The sequence below is a fragment of the Sparus aurata genome, chromosome 8 (assembly GCF_900880675.1).
Source record: "Sparus aurata chromosome 8, fSpaAur1.1, whole genome shotgun sequence".
Lineage (NCBI taxonomy): Eukaryota > Metazoa > Chordata > Actinopteri > Spariformes > Sparidae > Sparus > Sparus aurata.
In genome coordinates, this window is record NC_044194.1 from 13,816,370 (window position 1) to 13,832,667 (window position 16,298).

A 16,298-nucleotide genomic window follows, 5' to 3' on the forward strand; every position below is an offset into this window, starting at 1 on the left:
TTGCCGATCACATAACAGATGGCCTGAGAGAACACTGATAACTATTCAGTGTTTGCTCTCAGTGCTGGTGGGTGTGCTTTACACCAAAATATGTTGGCATGGTTGATTCACTTGGCACACAGAGAAGCCACTGTAACAAAGACATGGGCAATACTCAGGTAGGTTGAATGGGTTCACTGTGGGTTTAAACATGTTATGTAAGGACAAATAAAGATGTTTAGGTATTGTAGTAATTACAAAGAATGGCTTGTAAACCTTATGAAAGGGCAACTATCTGTTTCTGTCTTCAGTGTTTCTGTACTGAAGCTCAAGGGTTAAATTAAATAACATATTAAGTAGCAGAGGGTTGAAATCTTCACCTGTGCCCATGACCATCCAGCCTCCAGAGGAAGCCTTCTGCCTCTTGGACACTCCTCAGGCTTTACCGGTGGTCCAGCTCTACGTGATGCCATCCTTCTTCCTGGTGGTTCTGATCCTCGGGCTTCCCCTCAACCTGCTCTCTCTCTGGGTGTTCTTCCACCGCCTGCGGCGCTGGACCCGCAGCACGGTGTTCCTCTTCAACCTGACCCTGGCTGACACCTCCTGGCTGGTGGTCCTGCCCTTCCTCATCCACTACCACCTGGACCACCTGTACTGGAAGCTGGGGCTGGGCTTCTGCACGGGCGTGAGGATGTTCTACCACAACTACTTCTACCTGAGCATCTTCTTCGTCACCTGCATCAGTGTGGACCGGTACCTGGCCATCGTGCACCCCCTGCGCTCCCTGGTGCTGCTGGGCCGGAGGCAGACCTGCCTGCTGTGCGTGGCGGTGTGGGTGGCCGCCGTGCTCCTCAGCATACCTGTTGCCACCATGAGTATGATCCAGACTTGCCCTGGGAGCAACCGCACCGTCTGTACCCTGTACGTAATGCTGAGTGAGACCAGAGAGAGCCTCCCCTATACCGTCGTCTGCTCCTTCGTCGGTTTCGTCCTCCCGCTGCTCTCTATCTGTTACTGCGGCCTGCACAGCCTCAGGCAGCTGCGCCACCGGCCCAGCCGCCCCGACCCGCACCACAAGCAGCGGCGGCTCCGGCGGGTCCTGAGCACGGCCCTGGTCCTCTTTGCGCTGTTTTACCTGCCCTACCACATGTGCCGCAACGCAGCCATCGTGATGCGGGCAGTGTATCCCGACAACCCCGCATCCTGGCAGCCTGCGGACCTGGCCTTCTCCCTGGAGATGTGCTTCTGCGGCCTCATCACCTGCGTCAACCCGCTGTTCAGCTGCTTCATAGGCGGACAGTTCAGAAGGGAGTTTCACGGCACCTTTGCTCTCATCCTCTCCCAGTGTCCAGGCGCACATGTGGCCTCCAGGATCTCTAAGCGGACCCGTCAGACGGTGAGGACGAGGCAGGGCACGTCCACTGTCGCACCTGAGCGCGCGGTGTCTGAAGCCAGCCATGCATAAGGAGCAACCAGACATTTAAATGGATCATGTTCTGTGTCTAATACTGTGTGTAAAAACATAATGGAAATGTGAAGAAAACCTGAGTATGTCCCTTGTTAATCACTTGTTTTGTTTAAATTGCCGAATGAGATAAATAGACTACATTGTATATAACAAAGGTTTCCAGTCTCTTTTGTCTCATTTACTCTCACAGTCACAGGATGAATGTCAGCAGTTCAAATCAAGTCTGTAGCCGTAAGTGGTGACCAAACTAGGTGTTTTTAACAACACCTCTGGACATTTGTAGCCATGTCTGATGGTAATACTGGGTGTTAATACAAGTCTTCAGGACATTTCCCGCTGTGTTTGTGGGGACAAAACCGGGTCTTTACCGAGACTTCATCTGCAGTGGCATTTTTAAAACAGACCTCTGAATAAATTCCAGCTGTGTTTGTAGCTACAAAAATCTAATATTTTTGACTGAAGGCTCCGCAGCCATGATTTTGGTTACAAAACTGGGTGTTTTTAAACCAGACCTCAGGACACACTTTGGCAGTTAAGATTTCCAGCTGTTTTGTGGCAGCAAAAAAAGATATTTTCATAGGAAATCCAGTCATCTGTAGCCGTGTTGTGGCAACAAAAACAAATGTTTTTACCAAGACTTCAGCACATTTCCAGCCCTGTTTGTGGTGAGAAACCAGGTGTTTTAATGAGACTTCAGGACATCTCCAGCTGTGTTTGTGGTAACAAAACCAGGTGTTTTAATGAGACTTCAGGACATCTCCAGCTGTGTTTGTGGTAACAAAACCAGGTGTTTTAATGAGACTTCGGGACATCTCCAGCTGTGTTTGTGGTAAAAACCAGGTGTTTTAATGAGACTTTGGGACATCTCCCGCCATGCTTGTGGCGACACAACCAGGTGTTTTTAGAACAAAAGTTATCAGGACGTCTGTAGCCATGTTTTTGATTGTAATACTGAGTGTTCTAAATAAGATCTCGAGACATTTCCAGCCTAGTTTGTGGTGACAAAACCAGGTGTTTTTAACAAGACCTTCAGACTTCTCCAGTCCTATTTGGGCCGACAAAACTGGGTTTGTTTTAGAGAGACCTCTGTACATCTCCAAAATAGGTTTTTTAAGCCAAAACATGATCTGTTCCTAACCCTAACCAGGTCTTTTCGTGGGTTAGGGTTAGGGGTATGATGCAACATAAAGAAATGTGTTGGATAAATACAGGTTAAGATAAAGAAATTGTGAACTAATCTGTGGTTTGCGAAACCCACTTTTGCTCTTACCAGCATGCATTCTGGTGATCGGGCTGAACTTCCTTACACAACACTGCCTCTGTGTGGTTGACTGCATACTGTACTTTACAGTCTGGCTCCACATGCGTGAACAGCATCTTTTTTGTGCTCAGTAAAAAAAAAAAAAAAAAAAAAAAGCAATATTAAGCCCACAGCTTAATTGACTGACAGAAAACAGCTCTGAGCACATCTGTCCCTGAAGTTTTAGCAGGTCTTTAAACGCCGAAGGTCAAACTAAACCCCCCAGAAATTACCGGATGTAGGGTGGTGGTGGTGGTGGAGGAGGAGGGTGCTGCTTTGTGGCTGCTGCAGTAAGTGTCTGTAAGTGGTCGCAGCTCATCCTGAAACCTTTTTTTCTAGACAGTGAGATAAAAGTGAAGCAGGGAGTTTATGCATTTGTCAGTTTTTGGTCTGTTGAAGTGTTGTGACTGTGAACGAGAGGAGCAGAGAGGAGCAGGGAGGAGGCGAGAGGAGGAGGGAGGAGGAGAGAGGAGGGAGGAGGAGGGGCGCTGCTCGGAGCTGCTGACAGGTAGATGAGCTGTGAGCTGTCCGCGGTGCTGAAGCTTCCTCCGGCTGCTGCTTCACCGGAGATCCCCACCTCAGATTAGACCGGAGCTCCTCCAAAACCTGCAACCGGCTCAACATCCACAATTTCTTCCCCGCCCCACCTCCATTTCTTCAAGAACACTGAAAAAAATCGTCAACTTTTCTTTTTTTTGAATTTCCCTTTCTTGGTTGAGGTTTTTTTCCTTATCGCTGACGGGATCTTAAAATGGCACTGCATGGATTAACATTGCGCAAGGCAGAAGCGGACTTATTTGACTGCTGTTGGTTTGTGACTGTGGAAGCAGCCCTTTCAGACTGAACGCTCTCTCCATTTTCCTCCTGATCTTTTTTTTCTTTTTTCCTCAGGATATCGAGACGTTTTTCTCAAAAGACCGAGGCGCGTTATCTGGATTAATACCTTAACAATATGCTTATTTATGCAGCACTTCCATTTGTTATAGTGTTTTAGAATTTGAAAAAAGAAAAGAGAAACAGATATGGATATGGAGCCAGGACAGGAGAAGGCTCTCCCCACCACTAAAGAGGGACTAAAACAAATCGCAGGGAAGGCCCTCGGGAAGCTGTACAGGTAAGAGAACAAATTCACATTTCTGCATGTTTTTTTTCTTTTCTTTTTTTGTGATCGCAGGATTACATCTATTTATGAACAAATCAAAGACGGGGAAAATCCAGATGTTAACATCACACACGAGACGTGCATTGACTTCGAATGCGCTTATTAGTGAATTACAATGAAGTAAGGGGGGGGGGGGGGGGGGGGGAATCTCTTTTCTGAGGAGAATCACGGGCAGGATGCTGAAGGCAGAGTCGTGCGGCCCGAATATTTAAGGATCAGATATATTTCCCTGGAGGATGATCCCCTCCACCAGCAGCTGTGTGTGTGTGTGTGTGTGTGTGTGTGTGTGTGTGTGTGTGTTTTTAATAATTAATGAAACAGAGCGAGTCGTGACACAAGGTCGGAGGATATCTATTACCTTATGTATCCATCTGTATTAATTCAAGATCGATGGACTTCACTTCAATTGACTTGCTTTATTCTTCATACTGTCACCAGCATCTTAAAAAGGAAGAAAAAAAAACTGATGAGTGACTGAGAAACATTTTAATAAAGATCAAACGATGGAGAGGAACAGCTTATCAGGGGTATACAACATTAATGCGTGTTTATTCTCATCAGAAATGTGTATACAAAGGTTAAATAAAAAAAAGATTATAACACAAATCACCTGCTTTTATATAATACACCAGATGACCATTTGTGCGGAAACACGTCATATTCGTTTATGTTTCTTGGTCTTAAAATGGCACTCAGGTGTTGAACTTGATACCGAGCTGCCACACAGGAACGTGACTCAAAGCTGTGAAGGAAGGAAGGGAAAAAAAAATCATTTCATTCATTTCAGCTGTAGCAGGCCTGTTATTGCTCTGGACGAGGCCTTCACATCTCATTCCTATGCTTGTCAAATTAACCCTACATTTCTTTGTGAAAAAAATTCAAGCGAGAGAAGGGGCAAGAAAAAAAAGCTAGATTTATGAGAGCTAATTTAAAAAATAAAAATTAAATTAAAAAAGGCGCTAAATGAAGTCCAGACAACGGCGATGCTTGGTATTGCTGCAATGCGGTATTAAGGTCATTTTCTCTTCGTTTGCCAGCGAGCCTTTCTCTGACAGGAACGTGGACAAATCAGCAGGGAACGAAAATGAAGAAAAAGAAAGACATTTTAAAATGAAAGATAATGTCGAGGCCCGTCGCTGAAAGAGCAGAAAGCGGAGAATGAACGCCAGTTCCCCCCTCTGCAGAATAAAGATGCGAATAACCTGTGAGAGGCGTGCGAATACAAATACACGAGATTATTCAGGTGATTTCTGAACGTTTTCCAGCAGAAAATCAACGAAATCTCACGTGTTCTTCCTTTTTTTTTAAAAAAATGTTATTATTATTTTTAAAAAAACAGCTCAATGTGCAGAATGTTTAATTTCACACACCGACACAAGTGTTTTCTAAAATTCGAACCTAAAAAAAACAAAAACAAAACGAGCATGTGATGGGCTTGTCGTGCAGGAGGCTGGAGAAGAAGCAGCAGACAGGTGAGCAGATCGAGCTGACGGAGGATGGCAGGCCGTCGGCGGAGCAGGAGCGGAAGGCGCCCCTGTGCGACTGCACGTGCTTCGGCGCCCCGCGCAGATACATCATCGCGATGCTCAGCGGCCTCGGCTTCTGCATCTCCTTCGGCATCCGGTGTAACTTGGGTGTGGCCATCGTCAGCATGGTCAATAACCACACCATCCATCAGAACGGCAAGATCATCATCAAAGAGGTGCCCGCAGACTCCGCCCCGTTATACACCTCCGCACACGAGCGACCGCATGTTCGATTTGATTGCGTGATGAGGGCCGCAGCCTGGATAGGGTTTAGTTAAACACACTTTAAAGAGCAAAAAAAAAAAGAAAAAAAAAAAGAGTTATCTTTACTTTTAAATTGTATTCCAGGTGTTGGGCCTGTGGATTATAGTGAGTTAGAAGCACATTTGTGTTATCATGGCTGCAATTTTTCTTAAAAAGTCAGTTTATTTTGTGCATAATAAGTAACTGCAAATGATTCCAAAGCATCAAATTAAATACATATGTTTGTGAGATTATTTTCCACTTTGATAAAAAGCATTTCAACGAATATGTTTCACCATTTTCCCCCCTCTGGAAAAGTCCCTGAAATGTGTGTTTATTTTTGTGTGTCTGAAAGAAAGCAGTATTCAACTGGGATCCAGAGACCGTGGGGATGATCCATGGCTCCTTCTTCTGGGGCTACATTGTCACCCAGATTCCAGGAGGGTATATATCCTCCAGACTGGCTGCTAACAGGTAATAAAACCGAGGGTGTCCATAAATCTAAGTATGAGTTAAACATGTTTTTTCTATTTGTAATTTCCAGTGTGATTGTGGGTGTGATATTTGTGCCATCCATCCAATCAGCCAGTGCATGTCATGGTTAGAATAGAGGAGTCTGACCTTACAGCAGATAAACTGGGGATTTGGCTGATGCCCACCAGGCGTGCCTCCTCATGTTAATGAGCTCCCATGGGACCGACATGTCTAATCCTTTATGTTCAGAGGCATGGCAACCACCTCAGCCAAAGCCCTGTGTGAAATGGGGTTCTGAGTAATGATTGCAGTATGATTTCAATGAGCACATGGCACGTTATTTCACCAGCAAGTGATTAGTCAGCCACAGTTGGACAAAAGGGAGGGGAAGGAAACGTGCAACAAAGGGAAGTAAGTCCTTAAAAAAAATCACATTATAAACAACACAACTGTCAGAGGATCACGCACATGTATTTACGGGAGGAGACAGAGGTCGCAGTGTTAGTCCTCGTGCATCAATTTGATCAGATTGTTAAATTTTTCATGAGGGGAATGGAGCCTAAATAAGATGCAAATCTTTGAAGAGCTTCATCATGCCAAGTCAGCTGAGCCCACTGACGCCTTCTGCTGCAAACACCTCCTGTCCTCGCTCCCCTGGAAACTGAATAACTGCCTGTTGTGTGTGTGTGTGTGTGTATGTGTGTGTGTGTGTGTGTGTGTGTTTATGCCATCCAATTAGGATTGATTATCTTCCTCATCTACGTTTATTCTTCCAGTATAGTAACTCCTAACACTGTTGTAGGGCATTTTGAATGTATCAATCCATTTAAAGGGTTCGAAGTTGATCCATACTTGCACCATGTTTCACCACGTTGAATGAGATGATCTTGTTTCTGATAATATTCTGACAAATAATCCCAACACGCTGTTTATTATCCAGAGTTTTTGGGGCTGCCATCGTGCTGACATCCACCCTGAACATGTTCATTCCCTCTGCCGCCCGGGTGCACTATGGATGTGTCATCTTTGTGAGGATATTACAAGGGCTGGTGGAGGTACTGATGCACAGTTTGCACATCACACCCTGACCTTTTACGAGACTCAAAACTGATCCCTCATTATCAGGCTGAAGGCTGAACTCGACCCCTAATGAAATTGTGCTGACATTCATGTGTTTGACCACGTTTTTACAGACGTTTTCTCGGCTTTCTGTTTGAATGGAGCCCATTATGTCCAAACACTATTCACAATACTGTACGCAATCGTCCGATTGGTCTGCAAACAGCAACAAAACCCTGAATATCAGGGCTTACGTATGTTGGTTTAGCTGGCCGAAACAGCTCCATGTTCACATAGAATCACAGAACAAAAGAGATAAAAACCACTTGATGCGGGCGGCTCCCACTGCTCGACAGAAAGGGAAAGATTTCAGAGAGCGATGCTTTTATGAGACTGAAGGTCATCCTCTTTTGTTATTTTGTTTTGCTGCATACTGCCGCTTCAATAGCAGCTCAGGAGCACCGCGTGCGAGAGAGAGAGCGAGGCAGAGAAAGCGAGCCGCCTGCGTTCAGCACCCATCGACTTATTACTGCAAATTAAACATTAGCATTTCAGGGTGTCTCCCACTGCAAGCCCCAGCAATTTGTGTCTATCAATAGTTGATTGTATGCCACTTAGTGTGTAATGAAGATTTAATGGGAGCAATTCAGTTTTTTTTTCAACGAAGTGGGTAGTCAGCCTGAATTTGCACCGACTCACACCTAACTCATTAGTCTCTATTAGAAAGGTCAGCTGCAATTCATGTTGGTTTGTTTGTTATTAACTACAATTTGTCTTGTTCGTCTTCGGCAAATGAGATCAGACTGCGTCAATCAAACAGAATACCTTCACCTGTAAATCCTAATGACTGAAAGCGAGGACATGGGTGTAAAATGTGTGGATGATTTTTTTAACAAATCCCCAAATTTAGACGAAGGTTATTGAGATAAGTCGTACTGAAAGCGAATGGAAAGGATCTTCATGTTGTTCACACTGTGGCTGTAATGTTTCGTCACCATGCAGGGAGTGACTTATCCAGCCTGTCACGGGATCTGGAGCAAATGGGCCCCGCCGCTGGAGAGAAGTCGTCTGGCAACAATCTCCTTCTGTGGTACAAAACCTACTCACACAGTCACACAGCTCGTTAGCGTCACGTACATGTTACTCATCATTTTCCCTCGTGCAGGTTTAAAATGACAAAATATTGCTCCCCAAAAAGTGCCTGAACATGTTTGTCACCAAACACTCTCTGAATTAGCGGCCGGGATCAAATTCTGCTCAGTCATGATGTTCTGTCTTGTTCAGGATCCTACGCTGGTGCAGTGATAGCCATGCCTCTGGCTGGGATCCTGGTCCAGTACACAGGATGGTCCTCTGTTTTCTACGTGTACGGTGAGTCTCAATGTTGTGAACTCTAAATATATAACCTGTGACATTTCTGCATCAAAATGTCTAAAAAGAGACCTTGGTTGTATACTTTGTTGAGCTGTGTACTTAAATTATCCCAAATGTTTGCAATAATAACAATAATAATAATAATAATAATAATAATAATAATAATAATAATAATCATAATGATGATAATAATGATAATCATAATAATATAAACTTAATTTTGTTAGCAGTTTTCTGAACCAAATTTGCTTTACAAAAGAAAATTAAACCAGACAGAGCAGATACAATATGAATAAAGGATTTGAATGTGGAGCAAGTAGAAATGATAAAATGAATGAGATCAAATACAAAGATATATATATATGTATATAAAAACTGTATAAATAAGAACAAGGTAATGAAACCCAGAGAAAGCCTTGTTTTGATTCAGGGTGACAATAACTTCTGGGAGAGAGAGAATGAGGAAAGAAGTCAGTGTGACTAAACATAACGTGAATTAAACCGTGAAACATGATCCCGTCCATTAACATTTCTGTCCAAGTCATGCAGATGGATTTTCATTGACAATGGTGGTTGTTTAACAGTGAGGACTACCCAGCCCGTGATCTGACGTCTCTAACATCGTGTGTTTGTTTTGTTATGATTAAGGCCGAAATTACACGCTGTGCGTTTTAAGTGAGGCAGTAGAGAGTTTTAAAAGAAGAAACAACCAATCTCGTTGTGTTTGTTTTGTCTATAATTGTCTCTTGTGGCCACAGTCTGATTAAACATACAGTTTTCCAGTTTTAATTTCTCTTAAGGTTCTTTAAGGTCGTAAAATCTTATATCTTAAATCTTATTTGTCAATCCTCACTGACAGTATCATATATTGTAGATCAACGCTGCATCATGACGATTAAATAGTGTGGAAATGTCTAATAGGGTAGGAATAGTCTTTTTGAATTTTTATGTGATGCCCAGCATCTTCAAAATGGAGAAAAAAGGTCCATTTACATAAATATTAAAGATTACATTTCATGAGTATTTAATGAAATATAAAAAAAAAAATGTAAAAAAAAAAAAGAAAAGCAAAATGACAAAATTTCGCTCACCTTAGACAAAGTAATTCTGTTGCCTAAACCTAACCCCAGACTGGATGCGATCCCTGAATTCTGGTGTGACAGTCCTCAACCTTGTTATTGTTCAGATATTTGATGTTTTAGTCATTAGAAGAAATCTAAGATGAAGACAGTCGAGCTCAGAGTCACAAAAACTATTTAAAATGTTGTGTACGCAAATCCTGTCAATTTTCTTTCCTGCTTTGACAGTATGTTGTGATTATTCTGCATCACCTTGTTTCATCATTAAAGCTGTTAAATGATATCAGTCGACATATTTGGTATCTCTGAACATTTGAGGATTTTCACTAGAATTTGAAATAAAGCCCTGTGGGTCTGAACAATGTGCTGTCATGACTGAAATGTTTGATTCTTGACATCCCTTATGATGTGCTCAGGATGCTTTGGGATATTTTGGTACATGTTCTGGATCTTGGTGTCCTACGAGAGCCCGGCGGAGCACCCAACCATCACTGACGAGGAGCGCCGTTACATCGAAGAGAGCATCGGTGAAAGTGCCCAGCTGATGGGCGCAATGGAAGTGAGTTTTCCATCTGAATCCCTTAAGTCATGTCACCACACCAGGTGCTGTGCGTGCAGCTGATTCTCTTTTTAATTTGAACAGAAATTCAAGACCCCGTGGAGGAAGTTCTTCACCTCCATGCCCGTCTATGCAATCATTGTGGCCAACTTCTGCAGGAGCTGGACCTTTTATCTGCTCCTCATCAGCCAGCCTGCATACTTTGAAGAGGTGTTTGGCTTCGAAATCAGCAAGGTAATGGCTGTTGTCTGCTGTAAAGATGTATTTCAACACCATTTGTTCAAAATTACAAGTTATTATAAGTTTAATTTGCATAGAATTATACATTCAAATCTCCTCGATGCTCGTGCTATGATCTGTCTTTTTCTGCACTGAAAAGTCTAACAACAGTATGAAGCTACAGAGAATTATCACCAAAATCTGAAGCTCCCTCGGCTGTATGACGTTTCATAGCATCTGTTTCCAGTGAAAAATGCTCTAAAAACCATTTAACAAAGAAATGGTGAACATAATGAGGAACTGTTAGGAGCTGAAGAGCCAGACATTTCCATCAGGAGTTTGGTGCAGAACAAAAACAGCGCTATATAAAAGTGAATGTTTGACTTAGATACATCTTAAACATTTTCCCCCCGGGGATTAATAAAGTATTCTGAATCTGAACCTGAATCTTGTGGACAGAATCAATACGTTTAAAATGGTGATGAGACTCATTGTTGTGCTCAGAACCGCCACTGACGCAAATCATTTGTTGCAGGTTTGCAAACTGTCACTAGATTCAACTTAAAGTTTATAGTTTGTATTTGTTAGTATGAGGGAAATCTCCCAGCGTGCACTAGACTCACAGAGTCTCATTTAATGTGGTCCTGTTTCGTTGCAGGAGTTTACTACATGTTCAGTGTCTCTACTATTAACATGATTACTCTGTTGTTTTGTTTTTGTGGAGCAAAGTCTGGTTAGTTTTATGCTGTTATGTGAGTGTGACTGTCTGCACAATCAGTGACAACCTGAAGTTTATGGTTGCAACAAAATATTCTCATATTATCACAACATACAAATGTGTCTGATTACAAACATTTCACATAAAAACTTGATGATATACTTGTAGAACATACAACACTTCACATTATAACATGCTTACTTCTATTGTTGAAACCTAAAACCTTAATTGAAACCATGAAAACATTTTGTCTTCATGTTAAACGTTTTACAGTGTGTTAAAACAATGAATCGTCATGTTATATAACATGAAATATTGCGTGTTATATCAAGATGTTTTCACGTTATCACGACATACAAACGTGTCACATTAGAAAAACAAACTTCTCTTGTTGTAACATGAAAAGTTAAAACAACATAATATGTTACATCCTAATTACTATGATAACTTATGTGATTAAAACGTGAAGCCTTTCATGTTAAAACCTGATGATGAAGCATTAAAATATCTTGTTATATGTGAAATGTTGGTGACACTTAACAATAAGGGTACATCAAGTAACTAACTATTAATCAACAGTTAATATGTGTATTAATCATTTGCTTTTATTGCATTACTAGACGCTAATTTACTGTTGGTTAAGTATTTTTGATTAACGTACCCTTATTGTAAATTGAAAAAAAATGCTTTATGTAAAAACATTGAATGTACATGTTATAACAAGAAAACTTTCTTGTTATGACATTAAACGTTTTAATTTCTTAATAACGTGAAAACATCTTGTTATAACAATTAACTTTTCATGGTATAACAAGATAGATATCATTAGTATTTTTCCGGTGAAACAATACGTTTCCGTGACATAAAGTGAACTGAGTGACCTATTACAGTTTTCAAAAAAGGCAGTTCCATTAAGATGATTGGAATGGAACACAATGATCAATGTTAAATTATTTTGTTTTAATCAGTACCACATCATCCATTCAAGGTTGAAAATCTTTCTGTGAGCCCTTTTTTACAACACATGGATTAATCCTAATCCTATGAAACAATCGTTCACTCCTTTAAGAAAATAGATTTAAACTGTGATTTTGAAACAAAATGAATTACTAGTGGTTTGGTCTTCATCTGCCCCGACTGTCTGTGAGACAAAGAAACAGATTCCTTTGAATCTCAGAATTTTCCAATTGAGAGTGCAAAGCATGAATCAAGCCGGTCTGGCAGGTGTAATTCAGCCTCCGGATGGGCCGCTGTGATTCGAGCAGGTGAATCATTGCTCGGATGTGATGCTGGAGTCAGAGGTTGAAGTGGACGCAGAGATTGGCTGTGAGACTTTTGTTATGACAGTTTCTTTGTGGTTGTCACATTTGCTTCAGACAGGTGTTTGATGATTTTTCAGGTTGGAATAGTGTCAGCGCTGCCTCATTTGGTCATGACCATCATCGTGCCCTTGGGGGGCCAGTTAGCGGACTACCTGCGGATGCACAACATCATGTCTACCACTATGGTCCGGAAAATCATGAACTGTGGAGGTGAGGATGGATAATCACAACCCAGTCTGTTATCATGATACTGCAGAAGTATTCCTCATTACTTACTCTTGTTTTGTTGTTTCCAGGGTTCGGTATGGAGGCCACTCTCTTATTAGTGGTTGGTTATTCTCACAGTAAGGGGGTGGCCATCTCTTTCTTAGTTCTGGCGGTGGGTTTTAGCGGATTTGCAATATCAGGTAGGTCTGCAAACAATGGATGCTACTTCAAATTCAGATTGTTGTGCCACTCATAAGAGCTCACAACTCAGTAAATGAATTCCTTGTTGCTGCAGGTTTCAACGTCAACCATCTAGACATCGCCCCTCGCTATGCCAGCATCCTCATGGGCATATCCAATGGTGTGGGTACCCTGTCAGGGATGGTCTGCCCTCTAATAGTGGGAGCCATGACGAAGAACAAGGTGAGTCATCTTTATTTATACAGGGATATGAATGTTACTTTTAAACCCTCTGATTGTGAGGTGTTTTTTTTTTATTGATTTCAAAGTCACAGTGAGTCAGCAGATGAAGCATCTTTAGCGTCAGTACTGTGATGTCACAGAGGATGTGGGCAGTATATTGTGGCGTGATGGAGCTGTGCAGAAACCCACTTTGGCGAAGCCTCATCCCAACAGTGGAGTTTTTAGCCTTAAAGCCCTCAATGTCGGGTAAGGGTTTGGGGGTGTCGTCTGATGTAAAGCTAAAAAGCCTATTAGGGGCTGAACCCTCGCCGATTCAGCACCAGGGACGTAGCTGTCTGTCACTGAACTAGCAACTGCAAGGAGAGGGTGTGTTTCCGGAGCAATGTGAGTTTGTTTTCGGGATAATGAACAGTTGGATAAATGGGCCTTTGGTCCAGTCGGGCATTTTTACTGGCTGTTGGGGTATCCGAATAATGTTATGGCACCACGACCACAGCTCTTGTGATATTGCATCAATGCTGCTTTGCTAAAATGCACAGATCAGCCAGAAGGCCAATATAGTTATATAACTGACCTGAGATGAATTGGTAAAAAAGAATTCATGTTTGCACAGGAAGAGAAAAAGTTTTAATATAATAGAGACAGAAAAATGACTTTTTGGACACATATTAAGCATGAAACAAGAGATAAACTGCTAATTCAGAGACACAGGATTACAGCAGTAAATAGTTCCTACATGAAACTGCTCAGAAACAAGGTTTGTGGATTATCTTGAGAAACCAGGTCATGATTTCTGGAAAGAGACACCGCTGTTTGGCGCTTTGAGCTCCACAAGCTGAGTACCATCGAGTACATCTAGAAGGCGCTCTACAGCCGATATCTCCAATGCCTGGCAACTCACACAATCTACATTGATAAATAGCATTACAGGTTTATCATGTTTGACTTTGTGGTGAACTGTCCCTTTATCACATCACCAAGGCCTCTTAGAAGTGACTCAGCCTGGCTACAACTGTTCTCTGTTTCCAGACTCGAGAAGAGTGGCAGTACGTCTTCCTCATCGCCTCCCTCGTGCATTACGGTGGCGTGGTGTTTTATGGGCTCTTCGCGTCTGGGGAGAAACAGCCATGGGCCGACCCTGAGGAAACCAGCGATGAGAAATGCGGCTTCATCGACGAGGACGAGCTGGCCGAAGAGACCGGCGACATTACGCAGGGTTACGGCGCCATGGGCGGTCCGGCCAAGAGCTACGGGGCCACTGCACAGCTCAACGGAGGTTGGGTGCAGGACTGGGATAAGACGGAGGAGTATGTGCAGGAGCCGGTGGGAAAGATCTATTCTGAGCGCGGCTACTCTTAAACCAGACAGCTGCGGTGAGTCTGCGTACAGACACAGACTCGCCGCATCACAGATTGCACAAATAAGCATCATCTTAGATATTTAAATCCATTCTGTGTATTCAAGTAAAAACGGTTACTAGTTTCAAAAAGCCAGTGTAAAGAAATAGTTCATTGCAATGCAGAACAATCGTCATTAGATCTCACACGTGTCTCATCACATCTACCTACCGTAGGGCTTCACTACACAGAGAGCAGCTGCAAAGACAACTGCAGGCCTATGTTGTACTCCTTAGGCACCCAAACCTCATCAATCTACTTGAACAACATGAGCCAGACGACACTGCAGTTGACCATCATATAGGGTCTTTCTCTGAAATACCACTCTGATTGCACTGAAACTATAAGTATTCAAAAACAAGATTCTATTCTGTTTCTCAAATGTGTTTTATGTACTGTATATACCTGTATACTGTTTCTGTGAGACTATTGTGGATTTTGGGTCGTTGATCTGTGTTAACATTACTATAAAAGGCCATATTTTTCATGGACAGTACCTTTTCAGGGAGATGTCTGCTTGCAAAAAAGGCCTTCTTCTTTCTCAAGCGAGGAGGCCTATAATACACTATGACAAAAATAGCGTGAGTGAAGTGGAAACCGTAGACTTTTAGTGTGTGTTTGTTGCATGAATTTGCTCAGATCAATGTTTCAGATGCAGCCGCCGCCTCACAAGTCATTGATAGTCCTCATTCAGCCTGCTGCTTCGTTCTTAGATAAGTGTCTTCTGCCATAATAGATGATAAAAGCAAACTCTCATAATCAGGTTTTCCAGTCGTGATGTGAGACAAATAAAAAAAGTTTCGGAGGCGGTTGCTCAGAAGACATTTTTATTGATGTTTGGTGTGCACTGCAATAAATTCTGTGTACCAGCCACCACCCATCACACTCTGTTTTGTAATGTAACGCTGGCTTGCTGTATCTAACTGTAATTGTTTTGGAGTCATGTGATGATCAACATTAAGGTGTGTGTTTTAACAAATTACTAGTGTCTGGGGAATCCAGCTTTAGTGCTCATGATGCAGGACGTATTGTTGCATTTTGACAGCGGGGAATGCAGTACTGTATGTGAACAACCAGGTTTTTTTCGTGATCTTTTGGTGTTTCTCGGTTGTTCTCATCGTCACCAAAAGTACTTTATTGACACTTTGATATTGTCACGTTAGAGTGGACCACATGAATTAATATAGATGGCTCTTCCACCTGACTTTATTTGCTCTTTGAACACTTTTTCTTCATTTGCTGTATGGAATCTGCAAGGATGTTTTAAAAAAAAATATATGAATATATAAGAATGTTTAAGATGACCAAAAGATGCTATTACGGCTTTGTGCCTGAGATTTATGTAAAACAGATTAAATGTGATTTTATGGCTTCTAATATTGTGTTTAATGAAGAGGTATGTTGATGTCAAAAAGTGTTATAAAAAATACTCATATCATTTTATATAAACAAACAACCAAAAGTCACGCTTTTGTCGTTCTTAGTCATCTTTTCAGCGTGTGCGCCGATGTGGTGTGAGAGACTGGAGGCAGACCGGCTAAACAGTTAAACACCTTCTCCAATCAGCGTCATGCATCTCCTGTTCTCTCCACGTTCCTCATTAGTAAATCAATGGCTGAGGTCTCTGGAGTCCGGGGGAGAGTATCGAACCTGGTGGCTTGGTAATTGGTAAAAGAAGAGAAAACAGCAACACTAATGCTATTACCAGAGTTTACATCCCTACAAACCTGGATCATTGTCTGTCTTCCCAAACAGTCCTGACTTTAATATGCAGTGTAAAAATCTGCCG

The 16,298-nt window shown here is 42.2% G+C and overlaps 2 protein-coding genes across 2 annotated transcripts; both read left to right on the forward strand.

Moving 5' to 3' along the window:
* The first annotated feature begins 24 nt into the window (after positions 1–24).
* Positions 25–1,444, forward strand: LOC115586570 (succinate receptor 1-like). The gene is made up of 2 exons (XM_030425715.1): positions 25–158; positions 380–1,444. The coding sequence occupies exons 1-2, from the start codon at positions 99–101 to the stop codon at positions 1,442–1,444; spliced, it is 1,125 nt and encodes a 374-aa protein (XP_030281575.1). The 5' UTR covers positions 25–98.
* A 1,559-nt stretch (positions 1,445–3,003) lies between these two features.
* Positions 3,004–15,975, forward strand: LOC115586455 (vesicular glutamate transporter 2.1-like). Its single transcript, XM_030425540.1, has 12 exons — positions 3,004–3,861; positions 5,356–5,611; positions 6,034–6,152; positions 7,093–7,207; positions 8,214–8,301; positions 8,496–8,582; positions 10,081–10,223; positions 10,308–10,457; positions 12,560–12,692; positions 12,779–12,889; positions 12,985–13,112; positions 14,142–15,975. Exons 1-12 carry the CDS (start codon positions 3,770–3,772, stop codon positions 14,469–14,471), a joined length of 1,752 nt encoding a protein of 583 aa, XP_030281400.1. The 5' UTR covers positions 3,004–3,769; the 3' UTR covers positions 14,472–15,975.
* Positions 15,976–16,298: the final 323 nt, after the last annotated feature.